At 32.4% G+C, this 14,507-nt stretch overlaps 1 protein-coding gene and 1 long non-coding RNA gene across 2 annotated transcripts in view; one reads left to right on the top strand and one right to left on the bottom strand.

Annotated features, from left to right (window-relative positions):
• The window catches only part of LOC148303728 (uncharacterized), a 50,577-nt gene extending 37,515 nt beyond the window's left edge, over nt 1–13,062 (bottom strand). The window contains exons 1-11 of the mRNA XM_088269479.1: nt 12,829–13,062; nt 12,610–12,745; nt 11,056–11,252; nt 9,613–9,757; nt 8,363–8,524; nt 8,154–8,282; nt 6,826–6,947; nt 5,563–5,652; nt 4,593–4,713; nt 3,524–3,608; nt 1,780–2,077 (exon numbers count right to left, since the gene is read on the bottom strand). Of these exons, the coding sequence (XP_088125605.1) occupies nt 1,780–2,077; nt 3,524–3,608; nt 4,593–4,713; nt 5,563–5,652; nt 6,826–6,947; nt 8,154–8,282; nt 8,363–8,524; nt 9,613–9,757; nt 11,056–11,252; nt 12,610–12,745; nt 12,829–12,912 (1,569 nt within the window). The 5' untranslated portion in view covers nt 12,913–13,062. The remainder of the gene's footprint in view (nt 1–1,779; nt 2,078–3,523; nt 3,609–4,592; nt 4,714–5,562; nt 5,653–6,825; nt 6,948–8,153; nt 8,283–8,362; nt 8,525–9,612; nt 9,758–11,055; nt 11,253–12,609; nt 12,746–12,828) is intronic.
• A 548-nt stretch (nt 13,063–13,610) lies between these two features.
• LOC148303727 (uncharacterized) lies at nt 13,611–14,457 on the top strand. Its single transcript, XR_015838433.1, has 2 exons — nt 13,611–13,749; nt 14,343–14,457. It is a non-coding gene; the product is annotated as an uncharacterized LOC148303727 (long non-coding RNA).
• The last annotated feature ends 50 nt before the right edge of the window (nt 14,458–14,507 follow it).

The raw sequence follows: 14,507 nt of genomic DNA, 5'->3' as shown, positions 1-14,507 counted from the left end.
TCCAGTAAGTTTTGCATGATTAAAATACTTTCAAAATCTTGCATTTATATGAATAATAAAAACAAAGTGTTCTGTAATAAATGGCAATGCAAAAAAAACATGTTTAAAAGAAATATATACATATGTACATACAAAATATGTTTTTTTTTTTTAACACCCTATCTGACAGTAAAATCCAAATGATTTGGAATTTACTGATAGTCTAAAATAGTCTTTACTTTTTTTTAGCCATTGCCTTTATATACATAAATGCAAGAATATCAACATTTTAAAAACAATCATTGACTGCAACATGTTATTAAACAATTCCATTCTCTAAATGAGATCCCTATCTTTGTCACATGTAAAATAATAACGACTTAAAGTGAGATCTCGGGAGAAGGAACATTGACAAAATTAAAGAAGAAAAAAAATATATGAAATGTTATTAAAGTTGGGACACTTGAGAGTTGAGGTGAGAAGTATAATTTTATGCACTTTCCCTCCGTGATGTAATAGCGTGTTTAGCTAACGTGCTGGAGGCCCAGGTTTGATTCCCAGGGGGGGGGTGAAAATAAATATTAGTAAAATTACACTCTAATATTTATTCAATATTATCCTGGACTTGTCCCTGAAGCGCAGGAGTAATTACCTTGCCTCCATATAAGTAACGATCAAGTTAACACTGTCAATATGATGTAGTGCCTATGCACCATTGGGTGCGGATAAGGGTAAGAAGTAGAATTTTAAAAATGTTCTTGAGCTAGATAATTCAAATTCACCTATAATTAAAAATCTATTACAAACTTCCAGTCCCTCCATCATTTTTTCATACAAAACTTTCCATAATTGAAATGAGTTTGATAATTTATAATTCAATACAATATTTTAGGTGAAATTATTGCACTGATTAACTGAATTGAAATCTAAACTAAAATACAGCGGTATTTGTCAAGGTTCTAAATTAATACACTTTTCAACTCCTGCCTTGTTGTGTATATAACATTGAGAATTTTGTCTAGCTTACACCAGTCTGATGATTTCAGTTATGACAAAACCCGGTTGCTGGTCAAATAAAATTAATGTGGAAAAAATTACATAGTTGTTATTTTACTCTATAACACAATAAGGACGGGAAACGTATTTCTACCCATGTGGTCGATTGAAGCTTAAGGATGGGAAGGGTATTTTTACCTTCTGCGCCGGCCTCATTTCAAAGTCAGAAAAGAAAGAATTATTTAATGTTTTTATATGAATATTATGTACTGATCTCTTTGTCAAGGTCTAATGTATAACTATATGTACAACTATATGTACGTATTTATCAAATCCCGTCGCCAGCGATCCGCAGGCGTAAAAACACATATCCGAAACGTCGCTCACTCTTTTCAAGACGTCATAAATAAAAAATTGTCAATTTTCAGTTGTGCATGTTTTCGGAATGCCCAGAAAATGTACTATATCCCAGAAAAAGCGGCATATTTTTAACTTAATATTTACCCGCTACGGGGCAGAAAGTGTTGTTTTTGCATTATGAAGAAAAGATATTGTTTAATTTTTTTTAAATATACTAAATATTTTTCAAATAGAGAAAAAACCTTCAGGTTTTACCTAAAAAGATCTGTTGCATAGTAAAAAGTTCAATTAGTGGTTTAATATTTATTTTTAATACATTGTATTATATTTTTAAACTTTAAAAAAGTTCTCCTGAAAATTCAAGTTTTTTGATTTTTGACATTCTTGAAAGGAGTGAGCAATGTGTCAATAAAATAAAAAGATTATCAAACAATAAACACTCACCGGTTTATAGCTAGCAACTTGTGGCTCTTGGTTTTTCTGCACGACATAGGAGACATTCATCTGATGATTGGCAGGGGTGTGCGGAGTCCCCGCAGATATTGATAGGTTAAGCGCACTGGCCGCGGTCCTCCTGCCGGAAGACCTCGGGCCCTGGGTGGCGGGTTTAGCAGACCCTTCACCTTGCACCGTCTCCCGGGTGATGGTCTTGTCATTGTTCTCGCGGTCGAGGCCCTCGGGCCGACCAGAGGAACTGACACCACTGTCGGACAGTTTTCCTACAGTTTCCACTACATCGGGTCTGAAATAAAGATTACAAAGCATTTTAATTGCAATTCATATACATTTGGTTGTCCCTTATATGGCCAAAAATTAAAGAAAATGTCTATATATATATATATATATATATATATATATATATATATATATATATATATATATATATATATATATATATATATATAGCCAATGAAAAAGAATTTCAGAAAACAGAAAATTATGTTTTATTGTGTCTCCTAGTATGTAAAATAATTAGGGAAGTATCATACATACATTTCACAAAGGACTGTGTAATTAAAAAAATATAATAATAATAATAATTTATAAATAAAAAAAAAATAAAAAAAAAAATAAAAAAAAATATATATATATATATATATATATATATATATATATATATATATATATAAAAAACTTACTAAACTCAACCCTAGATGGTGTTGAGAACTAGCATGTGAAAGTATTGAAGCATAATTATAACTTCTGTAATTTGAGTAGTGTGGTTGTTAATCATAGGTAGAGTGGTGAATGTTACATGAGTATAAAGTGATCACTTAAACTGGCCTATGACAGTTTAAGCCTTGTAAAATAAGCCTTGTAAATACCCAAACTGCCTTACTCTCCTTCATCAATATTGAGATTATCAATGTTAATTTTATGACTGCATTAATATTATTATGTAGTTATAGACAGACAGACTTTGTAGGTGTCCTCATATCACTCACTGTGATTTTATTCCATCAAAAAAGGAAATAAAATTTATATTCTAGCCTTTTAATATATATGACTAGTAAAGAAAGTGCGGCCTGTGTTTTTGGTATGGATTTTATTTGTTTTTAGACTACAGTTTTATGATATCAAGGGGAAACGTAAAGTATTTATTATTTTAATACAAATTTATTATAGCATTCACTTATGATTGAGAACATTTAAAATGAGACTTAATTCATATATTTAAAAAATGTTGTGTATCGTGAATCAAATTTCATTGAAGTATGAACTACAAAACTCAGAAATTTAATTTATGTTCTTTATGCAGTGAACAATTTAAAAAAGAAAAATTATTGATTTTTCAATGGTAGTGTCAAAATAATCATTATTTTTAGTTAAAGAGTACATTTCATAGTCATACAGGAGAAAGTGACCAAGTGCATTTTTTACAAAAATCTTAATTATTGACTATTTGATATATTACTAGCTTAATACAACCCTGAAAAAATTGAAAATCGATTTTAATCTTGGAAGTATAACATATTGACTTGTCAAAAATGACTAACTGCATTGACGTTTATTTTCTTGCCAAGCAAAAGTGACTTAAATGGCCCTCCTGAACATTTTATGTTTTGTAGTTGGTCGCTTTCTCCTGTACGACTTTGATATATGGTAAAATAAATATGTATTATTACATTATGTTACAATGCTTCTTAAGTCAATTACAAATATAAAATTAAGTGAAGTATTGGCTTACATTTCTTCAACAGGTGGGGGTTTCGGGGTGGAAGGTGTGCCCTTCTTTCCCTTTCTTGTTCGCTTGGGTCTCACATTCTTCTTTTCTGTAACGATTCAAAACAGCAAAAATGTCAATATTGTTTAACCTTTTCCGTACTGATCATCCAAAAATTACACAGGATGCAAAGCGGGGTACCAAAAGACCCCAGATCATATTTGAATTGAAATCATGTATCGTAGCTCGTAATTCGCCGCCATGCGAGTCATAGATTCCACGTCCTAAACATCGCAACGTCGCGTGACAACTGGCGGGTGCCATCCGATAACCGAGATGCCGGAAATCAGATCAAATGAAAACGGAGTAATTTAATCGTCTCGTTCTCTCCTTGTGGATTTAGTACATTTATTAGAGTGAAAGAAATAATATGTCGCTAGCAGACAAAAAATGAACGTCCTGATATATAAGTACGTAGAACTCGCGATACCAGATGATTGTGATTTTTATCAAAAACAATTATAAAAATGAAGAAGAGAAAGTTTTCTTTAATACTATTTTTAAGATTACAAAAAGTTAATCAATTTCAAAAGTTAGCCACAAACGATACACTGCTGATGAAACTCCATATAAAGATATTAGATCTCAACTCAAATTGAGTGCGTTGGCACCATAAGGGACGAGTCATATTTATAATGATGAGGACTAATTTTCATTATTTTAATTTTAATTTAATTTTCATCAATGTAATTAAAAAATTTAATTTTTAATATTTTAAATTAATTTATAACTAAAATCTAAAATAATAATTGATACAAATACAATTCAATGTTGCAGTGCGATCTGGACCACTATTTCGTAGAAGAAGAGTTTTATCTTTACATCAACATTCTAATCTACCTTAATTCACAATTCTCACAATTGCCACTGTATTTAGAATAAAATCCTGAGATAAATGTACAGTTCTTTAGAGGGAGAAAGAGAGAAATTTCCAATTCTCTGATGTGTATGGCAAAATCAAATATGATAGTAGTTTCAACATGCACATTACTTTGAAGCATAGTAAAATGTGTCAATAAAATGTTTTAATTACCAAATTCCTCGTCAGAGCTGCTGTAGTCCACTCTGGAAACTAGTTTCTTTTTTGGCACTTCCACAATCATTTCTGAAGTCTCTGCAAGGCACTCACTCTGGTCTATATGTGCCGCTTTACCCTACAAAAAAATAAACAAAAACACATCAAGCTCGAAAATTGGGTGAAACTTGTACCTTTATATTATTTATTCTATCAGACACTGTATTATTCACCCTTCAGATGATATAGAAGAAAGTGGTCAGGTTAGGAGTCGTAACAATCGGCGGGTATGTATGAGGAGATGCATGAACGTGGAAGAGGCGAAGAATGTTTGCAAAGACAGAGTGGTGTGGCGTTCTATTCTCTCTGCCTACCCCTGCGGGGAAGCGGCATGATGGTTAGTTAGTTAGTTAGATGATATTTCAATATATATGTCCAATTGATGTAGGTTATTTACTTCACAAAATTGTCAACTGAGGGTGCCACCATCAGCACAAATGCAAAATCTATAATAGGTAGTGTCAGAAATGAAGACTCTAAGAAGCATATCAGGCAAGAGTCTTCGAGGATAAGAAACGCCTGGATCGGGGAAATATGCGAGATCGAAGATGTCGTTAGGCAGGGAAGGCAACGAAGGAGACAATGGTATGCGCATTTGAGGAGAATGGAACCATCCATACTCCCCCCACATGGCACTGTACAGCCAACCCCCGGGAGACCACCAAAGAGATGGGTCGATAGCTGGGAATCGACACTGCAGGAGGCTAATCCCTCTTAAAAACAGGCCACAAGGCCTACACCAAGATGAAGAAGAAGAATAATGGGTAGAATGGTGAATGTTACGCAAGTGTATAAGCCAAGCCAGCCAAATGCCAGGTCGTAAGCCCTGGAATGCTCAGACTTCCATCTTCTTTTGTATAAAGAACGATAGATCCTTCATCTCAAGTTGAGAGACCAAAGAGTATAATACAAATAAATTATTAATTACCCTCTTGGTTCTAGCTTTTTTTGGTTTTTCAACAGTCACTTCCGTAACATCTGATTGACTCACGCTCTGGTTAGCATTTTCTGCTTTTCCCTATAAAAATAAAACATAATACATTACAGGAAAATTTGGACATGGCAACCATTTTGATATTAGATTTGAATAATTTTACAAAAATTATGATCCCTCTTTCATTATGTTATAATCTATATGTGCTTGCATGACACCGTAGAAAATAAGCAGATGGCCTCTTCTACTTAGTTATTCAAAACCTTGTTCGACCATTCATGTTGGTAATAATTTGCCAGCAGCTCGGCTGTCCAAACTTAAAACACAGTAAGGGACATTTTTTTTGTAATACGTTTTTTTGCATTTTTGGACTAAGTAGAATCTACTTAGTCCAAAATGCAAAAAAAAAAACCTACTACAAAAAAATGTCCCTTACTGTGTTTTGAATTTGGACAGCCGAGCTATACAATTGGTAATGCATACTATTATTCCTGTTTGATACTTTCTATTTTACACCGCAAAAGAATATGTTAAAACCTTCTCTGCAATGTTTTGAATATTGAAAGCATTAACTTTGTGGATCATATTGATATATTATTTCGAGAAATAAAAATACTTTGTGTTTTGATCCACTCACATTGTGAGTGGACATCACAATGTGAGTGGATCAAAACACAAAGTATTTTTATTTCTCGAAATAATATACTTTCTCTGCAAATTTCATGCAATGTATACACAAGAGATTTTCGGGACAAGGTGATGACGGTGAAATGCAATAGGTGCGGTAGATATAGAAATTAACGTCAATGTCAAAACTTAACTAATACCAAAATAATTCATTTCTTAGTTGTTGTAGACATTTCAATGTGTATTTTTGTCATTTGGAAATTGTTCATGAAAGAATTTGGATTCGGTTGAGGTTATTCTTCTATGGTTTACGACAGGCAGTGGCGTGCACAAAGAATTAATTAGGGTAGGCAGCAGAGCTAGGTAGTAAGGTAAGCTAGGTACTACTTGGTAAGGTGGGGCAGGTACTGGTTGAATTCTTATATGTCACGCGGGTAAGTTAGGATAGGCAATGATTTCTGACTACATGGAATGCATGCCCCTGACGACAGGTTAAACCATATTTAACGGTGACACATCCATAAGTTAAAAAATATCATTGTGTATAATGATTGAGTGCGATGTGGCATATCTATGTAATATCTATATTGGATATTTAGTAGACAATAGATTATCAAGTATTATAATCACCCTCTTAGTACGGGCTTTCTTTGGCATCTCAACTGGAGCTGGTTGTAGCGGTTCCATTGAGATGTTATTTCTAGAACTGGCTCTTGTAGCTCTCGTGTTACGCCTCAATGACTCGTCAGCAACTGAAATTTTAAGGGAATGTGAATAAAATGTATTAGTATGACATCATTACAGTATACCATGTTCCATGTAAGTTTTGAAAGGGCTGCATTTCTCTTTTTTATCTCCTTTTAATTGGCACACCACCTGTTTTGTCGGCCTCCGTAGTGTAATGATCAACATGCTCGGCTAGTGTACCTGAGGTCCCGGGTTCGAATCCCAGGGGGGGTCAAATAAATAATAGTGTTTTTTTCACTCTAATGTTTATTCAATAAAACTCTGGACTGGGATCTGAAGTGAAGAGCTGATCACCTTTCATTTAGGTGTTAACGATCATGATAATACTGCGTTAATACGATGTAGTGCCCTATGCACCATTGGGCGCGGATAAGGGTTAAAATAAGTTGGCACACAGGTGGTGACATCTTCACATTCTAAAAGTGTCCCCAAATCAATAAGCTAACTGCTGTTTTTTAATTCCTTGAAAATGAAAGCTAAACAAGATCCCTTACGTTTTATAACAGTCCACACTAGCACCGGTTAGAATTTATGGTAAAGGATTAAAAGGTGTATGTAGTTATGCAACATTTACCTGCGCTAGGATCAAAATCTAACCTTTTAACTATGTAGTATTGACAACATTTGACTTATTTCTAATCAGTAAGAAAAAAAATCTTTTATTTATTGATTTGGCATTTAATTTGAAGAACTCCATTTTGTTTAACTGTTAATAATTTAGTCCTGTTTTTACTGGTTACTGTACAAAAATAGTCATCGTCTTTCTTTGCGGTATTATTGATTTCCTGTCTATACTGATTAATAACAATTTTAAAAATGCCAAAATCGATTTAAAAATCTAAATTAAAGTCCAGAAGAAGTATTGAAGTTATCTATACTACATAGTTAACCTTTCCAGGAGTATAGTCGTATTTATACGACAAATATAAAACATGATTTATGACATGATTAACGTCAAAATTGCCAATGTTGCCATAAATCATGTTTACTGGTGTAAATGTTTTTTTTTTATCCAAGAAAATATGTGGCTTACAGCATCGACTATGATATAAATTATAAAGAGTAAAAAAATATATTATTTTAAAAACTCCTGGACAGGTTAATGTGAATACTTCCCTATGGATTCCAGGTCTTAAATAAATAGTGACATCATATCTATAAGTGGTCTACAATATCAACATTGAAAATGTTTAGAATAGAAATAAGAATACCCTTGGAAGTATCAGCAATCTTCATGGACGTACTTCTGCAGCTCCTGGTGGATGTATTGTGAGTTACATCTGCAAAGCTTTCCGAATCAATCAGTGTACCGTTGCTTGTCTTTTTGGGACGACCTCTTCCTTTAGAGCGAGAAGAAACAGATTAAAACACAAAGTTTTACAAATTAGCAGATAAAATTAATGAAAAAATGTTTAATTACTGGTTTTCATAACAGGCATTACTGGCGGTGGCATTACGGCAACATCCGAAGCTTCATTCTCCTTGTCCATTGGATTCATGACTCGAGTGTTACGGGTTTTACGAGTGGATTGATTCCATAATGTTATATTATTGGAGATATCATTTTCCTTGGTGATGGTCACTGCAACAAAACAATAAACACATTACTACACATATTGTGTTTCAAATCAATAGTGACATTTACATGGCATATTTTTTTATAAATACAGTATTTCCTTAAGTACCATTGATTATTTATTATTACAATCAGATATATGTAAGTTATGAACCATTTATATGATATTATCATAAAAACACAGAGGATATTATCGTAAATGGCATAGACCAGGCGTGGCCAACCCAAATAGAATCCCGGGCCGCATCGATGACTTAAAATTTTCTCAAGGGCCGCATAAAGACATTATAATTTTTTTATAACAACGAATTTCAAACTTATTGATTTTTTGTAAGTACATATTATAAATAATTTGAATGCGGAGGTAATCAATCAGAAAGTAAAATCATGGTAATTGTGAAGAAAGAAAACATTACTAAGACCAAAAGTGAGTAGAAAACATACAATGAACCAACAAAAAATGTATTGGTATAGTAATAAACATTTTGAAAAATTTTAACAATCAATATTATGAATTAGGACACATAAATAAACATTTTTATTTTAATAAAAACCAATTTATAAATGACCACTCAGTTTGAGATTTGAGTTTCTCTTCGCTTACTTAATTTTTCTAAATCTATTTCTATAGTTGAAGTTTCACACTTTAACTGGTTTTCAAGATTTTTTGAGATTGCGTTTTTATTTTAACGGATATTGTTCACTGTTTTTATAACAACGTGCATGACTTGGCTCATAGAATACTTGAGGGCACAAATTTTTTTAATGCATCGAACCGTGTATCACAAATATATCACTGGTTTAAAAATATATTCTTCATACATTGCTGCAGACTGCATGTAAGGGCGTAGCGGGTTGTCCACCCGTGGCATAGACAATTGATTCAACCAGTGGTAATAATATTTTAATGAGGTATATATTGCATAAGAACCAAGGAGTGTTTAATAACATTGATGGGTGAGAATTTTAGTTTACAAAAATTAAAACTAAAAACATTTGAGTTTTGCGACGTCTAAAATAATGGCGAGAAATGCCCCAAAGTATTTTATTCAGTGCAGATTTGCACTTTATTTGACAGTTAGTAGTTAAATTACCATTTTCAGTAGTTACTTCTTCAGAATTAACAACATTTTGATCATTCTCCTTATCTTGACTAACATACGCCATCTTGTCCAAATCTTGATTATTTATTTCTCTAGATCCCGGCCGTCGCATTTTGTTGTTAAGTTTTTCATTCAACTAAAAAATAAAAGGCAAATACTGTTAATATTTCATCAAAAAAGATATTCACTAAACAAAGTAAAAGAAACAGATAGCCATAGCAAATAAAAGCATGATCCCTGGTTATTAGAAGATTAAAGATTATTAACAGCAAACAAGTTTTTTTCTTTTGAAACTTATCTGCATTCAATGTGCATAGGGCACTACATTTAATTGATACAGTGTTAATTTGATGATTCATTATGGGAGGTGATCGGTCCTGTACTTCAGGTACCAATCTAGGGTGAATTAAATAAAAATAACTTCATATTTAATTTGAGCTCCCAGGGAATAAAACTCAGTAACTCAAGCGCAGAATTCAAAAAAATATATAGTTTTTATTTTAATTAAGATTAATTTAAAAGAGAAGAAATTAATTGAGTAAGTAAATAAGTCAACTTAATTCATGAACAAGGTATTTGACATACCTTATTTGATATTGAGATTACTATGATTAAAAGACCCCCTACATAAACCAAAGTCGTCATTAGATGCACATCAACAGTGATTAGTGATTATTTAACCGGATCCACGCGGCTCGCATAACCGTTTGTGTTTTTACAAGACATGCCCCATACGCGGCTGACATAAGCGTTTGTGTTTTCACTTTGCTCCAAGTTTCGAACCTCAGTTCAACTTGGAGGGATTTTTTCATGGTGTGGAACTTTGGATAAAATAATACGTCAATCCTCGGCCTTATGACATCTGTTGAAATATCTGAGTAATAATTTGTAATATCACAAGGATAAATAAAACAACAGATCCCTGATTTTTCTTGCGGTCGGTAATTAGTCCCCGCCATAATCATGCCCTATATCTGTCTCACTCTCGACGCTACGCATCGCCAGTGGGTAAGAGTGACACACGATGCGTGCTTTGATTTATTTATGTTACGATCTAATTTGTTTATATTACGATATATTTCAAGAATAATGTGACACACGTGTATTATAGAGTACCAAAAAGGCACAAAGAATCCCATTGAACGTTTTTGTTTAGGAAAATAAATCATTTCATAACTAAATACATGATAAAAGTAATAATTTAAAAAACGGCGAAATACAGCCGCGCACGAGCGTCTCTTAGGAACAAAGTTAACGCGTTTAAAAGGTTAATACAAATAATTTTATATTTGATTACTAATCTAATACTAACATTCGAATGAAACAACTCATCAATAATAAAAAATAATTTGAACGAATAGACTAATTAAATGATTATTTTCATTTGATTCATCCTGCCTCTGGTAAAAGGTATGTTTTAGAAAGAGCACTTACTAATTTATTATTCATGACGGCGGCTAAAACGGAAGCATTCCGCTTAGTGCGGGGTTTGTCCACCACAATAGTCGGGTTGAGGTCAAGGACCACTTCTGGGTCCTTGTTGGGAGTGGAGTGCTGATGGTTCTCCAGCGAAAATGATTCTTTGGGCAGAATCCGCTCTTGAGATGGACGCAATTTCTTCTTAGTTCCATCTAAAATAAAAGTAAGATATTTTGTAAATCAAAAGCATTGATAACTTTGTGGTATGGTAATATAACACTCTCCGTATCATTTATCGTTCACTTTGTGTAATACCACTTTTATAAAAGTGGTATTACACAAAGTGAATGATGAATGATAAGGAGAGTGTTCAAAGTAATACCCCAAAAAAATCAATTTCATGTCGCAATATTCCTCGATCCGGGAACAGGCTTGAGAAAACATTTTAAAGGAATCCACATTAAAGATTCAAAATGAAAGGAGGCTGCAAGTAAACACTTTTGAAAGACACACCTCAAATTTATCAGACATATTCAAGAAAATAATATTTTATTGGTTAACGTTTTTATCAAACAAAGGTCAGCACTTTTGGACTAAGGTCTGTAATTTTGGATTATCAAACGTGCCCTAGTTTTAGGTTATTTTTTCTTAAGTCTTGATCTGAAAATATGGTAATTATTTTTTTGAATGATGAAAGATTCAATGATGAGCATTTTAGACAGTTCAGTCATCCTCATTAACAACCCAGCCTTGGTGGCCAAATGGCTAATATCATTTCCACACATAGAGTATCAAAGAAAACAAGTTGCATAAAAATATAATAAGGGCGCATGCGACTGAGGACCGTAGTCTGCGGAGTTGTTGCTTAGAAGGGTATTGTACATTAAGTTATTTTAGAAAAATCTTGAGATTAGGATCATAAGAAAAAAATCATTGAATATTGGAAGAAAAAAAACGGAATAGCCAGCATACAAAAACTGTTGTGCGTTTCTAGAGATAGGTAGCTGAGTGCAAGCTGACACCTGAACTCCAATAGTAGAAACACTAAAAGAAGTGCCTAGAAACAAGTATGGTTAACCCTAGGCTGCATTTATACTGAGAGTGAAAGCAGTGGAGGTAAAGAATGCACATTGTCAAACTCTGATGTTTCTATGGATATACTTAAATATAGACATAGGATGCGATTTGTGCATTTATATTCCATAACAATCCTAACATCTAAAGAATACCACTTCAAAAAATGGTAACCTATGTGTGAATATGCGTTGGAAACACTAGGGTACGATATTGCGCGATCTTAACTGCCAATAATTTGATTACCAATATAACACAAGCGGAGTGACTAGCCACTGCTAGCAACTAATTACGAATTCTGAGGAAAATTGCAATCTTTTATTTACAATATAGAAGCTACCATCTACTTTTTACTGACAAAAGGTAAATCTTTAAAAAAAATAGAACTCATTTTGAAAGAAAAAGTATTGTTTGGTGAAAGCTTGTGCAATTTACATAGTTTCAATGCCATACAAAATAATATTAAATAATCATAAGGACACTTAATTAACAAACCTTCGTCATCTTCCTCGTTAATTCCATCCAATTTTCTTTTTAACGGCTTCTTTTTCTGGGTAGCAAGCTTCGCTCTCTCATGTTTAAAATTTATGATCATTTGATCCCGTAACGCATTTAATGCGGTTAGTTCTTTCTGAAATTTGTAACGGAAAGAAATTAGGACGCTTGAAGAACAAGTATTCAAGTTTATTATAAGTTATCACGCTGACAACATACCTCAAATTCATTATTCAAATCCGATACAATTAAGTGCGAGCCCTTAACTAATTTTTCAATAACTATGTCGAGTGGACTAGCCATATTAACGTTAATAACAAAACTTAATCCACAAAACTATACGAAAAACACAAAAAAGACTGACAAATAAAATAAAAACGGTAAATTAACAATCCATGACAACGAAATCCGAACGAAGACAGCAACAGCGGGGAAACATTTTCAAAATGCTTCGTTAGTTTTCGTCCGTTACCGTCAAAAAAAAAATGCTGTGACGTATGGCAGCATTGCAGACAAGCAAAATCTAGTACTTAATTCTTTATATTTATACGGGGTATATTGTTCTACTTTTTCCCTCTCTTTTCGTGAGTATATTTACGGTGGGTTTTCTTTTAAATGGTTGGCGGGTTTACGCGAAGACAATTATTTTATATAAAAATGTAAAAATGCTAGAAGTAAATAAATTAAAGATAATCGGATGACCCACTAGTTTGTGAAAAAGATGCTAAAATATTTCAGTTAGAGTTAATTAGAGAACCGAATTAATGTAAAAATAAACGGGTTTTAAAGATTTCCACTTCAAATAAAACAACCAATTGGGGGTCAAAAATGTAAAGGTAATATCTTATATCTGTAGTAAATCACTTTTTTTAGTATCTTTTTTAGTCTTTTAGCCTTAAATTACTTTATTATTATTTGGTCCCTATTTTTAAATTAAAGTTCAAAAGGAATAGTGTTTCTTTCACAAAAGAAAACAACATTCTTTTTTTTAACATTTCTTTTAAAATTTCTTGTTTTCATATTTGCTAAAATATTTTTTGAAAATGGCAAAAGCTGGGATTAAAAATGATGGAAAACTTCAGAATGTATTTGGAGAGCATTCAACGATAGGCTTGATTATTGTAGCAGTTTTGATTATTAGTAAGTTAAAGAATAAATTATATCTCTTTCTATTCTTATGATTTATAATACTTTTAATATGTTATTTGATGTATTGTTTAATATTATAAATGTTGTACGTTATACATTTATTATCTACATGCATAATATTATGCATATCATGATAATAATTTATGTAACTTCAACCATACAGGACCCAGCTTCAGGTACAGAGCTTCTTCAAATTCTATGAGTGATTTTCATGTAAGGCAGTCCCCAATCACAATATACATACTCAATAAAAAAATCTAAAGAAACTTTTTAGATTTTCAATACTTTATTTTTGGAATATTATGCCATTAAGTTGTTATTTATAGGCAATGATTCTGCCATCATTACGTGGGTTATTGATTTTTGACATGTGACATTTATTAAATCATATAATTCTATAAAGCATTGTCCTACAATAGCACTTGCAATGGCAGTTGAAACAACTGCTATACTTATAGACATAACACAGGCCCAAAAACAATTTTTTTTTTGTATCTAAGCAATACAAAATAATCACAATTTAATTTTAATTCATTTTAATAAAGTGGGAATTTAATATATCTAATAATTCTTTTCTTTTTCAGTATTCGCCATTGGCATAAAAAATCATTATAGGAGGAGAGGAGTAACATGTGGAATGTGATAGAAAAAGCCCAAAGAAGATTTAATTACAATGCAATAAATTAATTTTGTAAAATTTCTAACTGTTTTATTTATAATGCGTGAATAACGAGCCACTTAAAATTTAT

This window comes from Brachycentrus maculatus, unplaced genomic scaffold, assembly GCF_059751285.1.
Source record: "Brachycentrus maculatus isolate JH-2025_06_01 unplaced genomic scaffold, ASM5975128v1 h1tg000353l, whole genome shotgun sequence".
NCBI lineage: Eukaryota > Metazoa > Arthropoda > Insecta > Trichoptera > Brachycentridae > Brachycentrus > Brachycentrus maculatus.
This window is presented reverse-complemented; position numbering and strand designations above follow the sequence as displayed.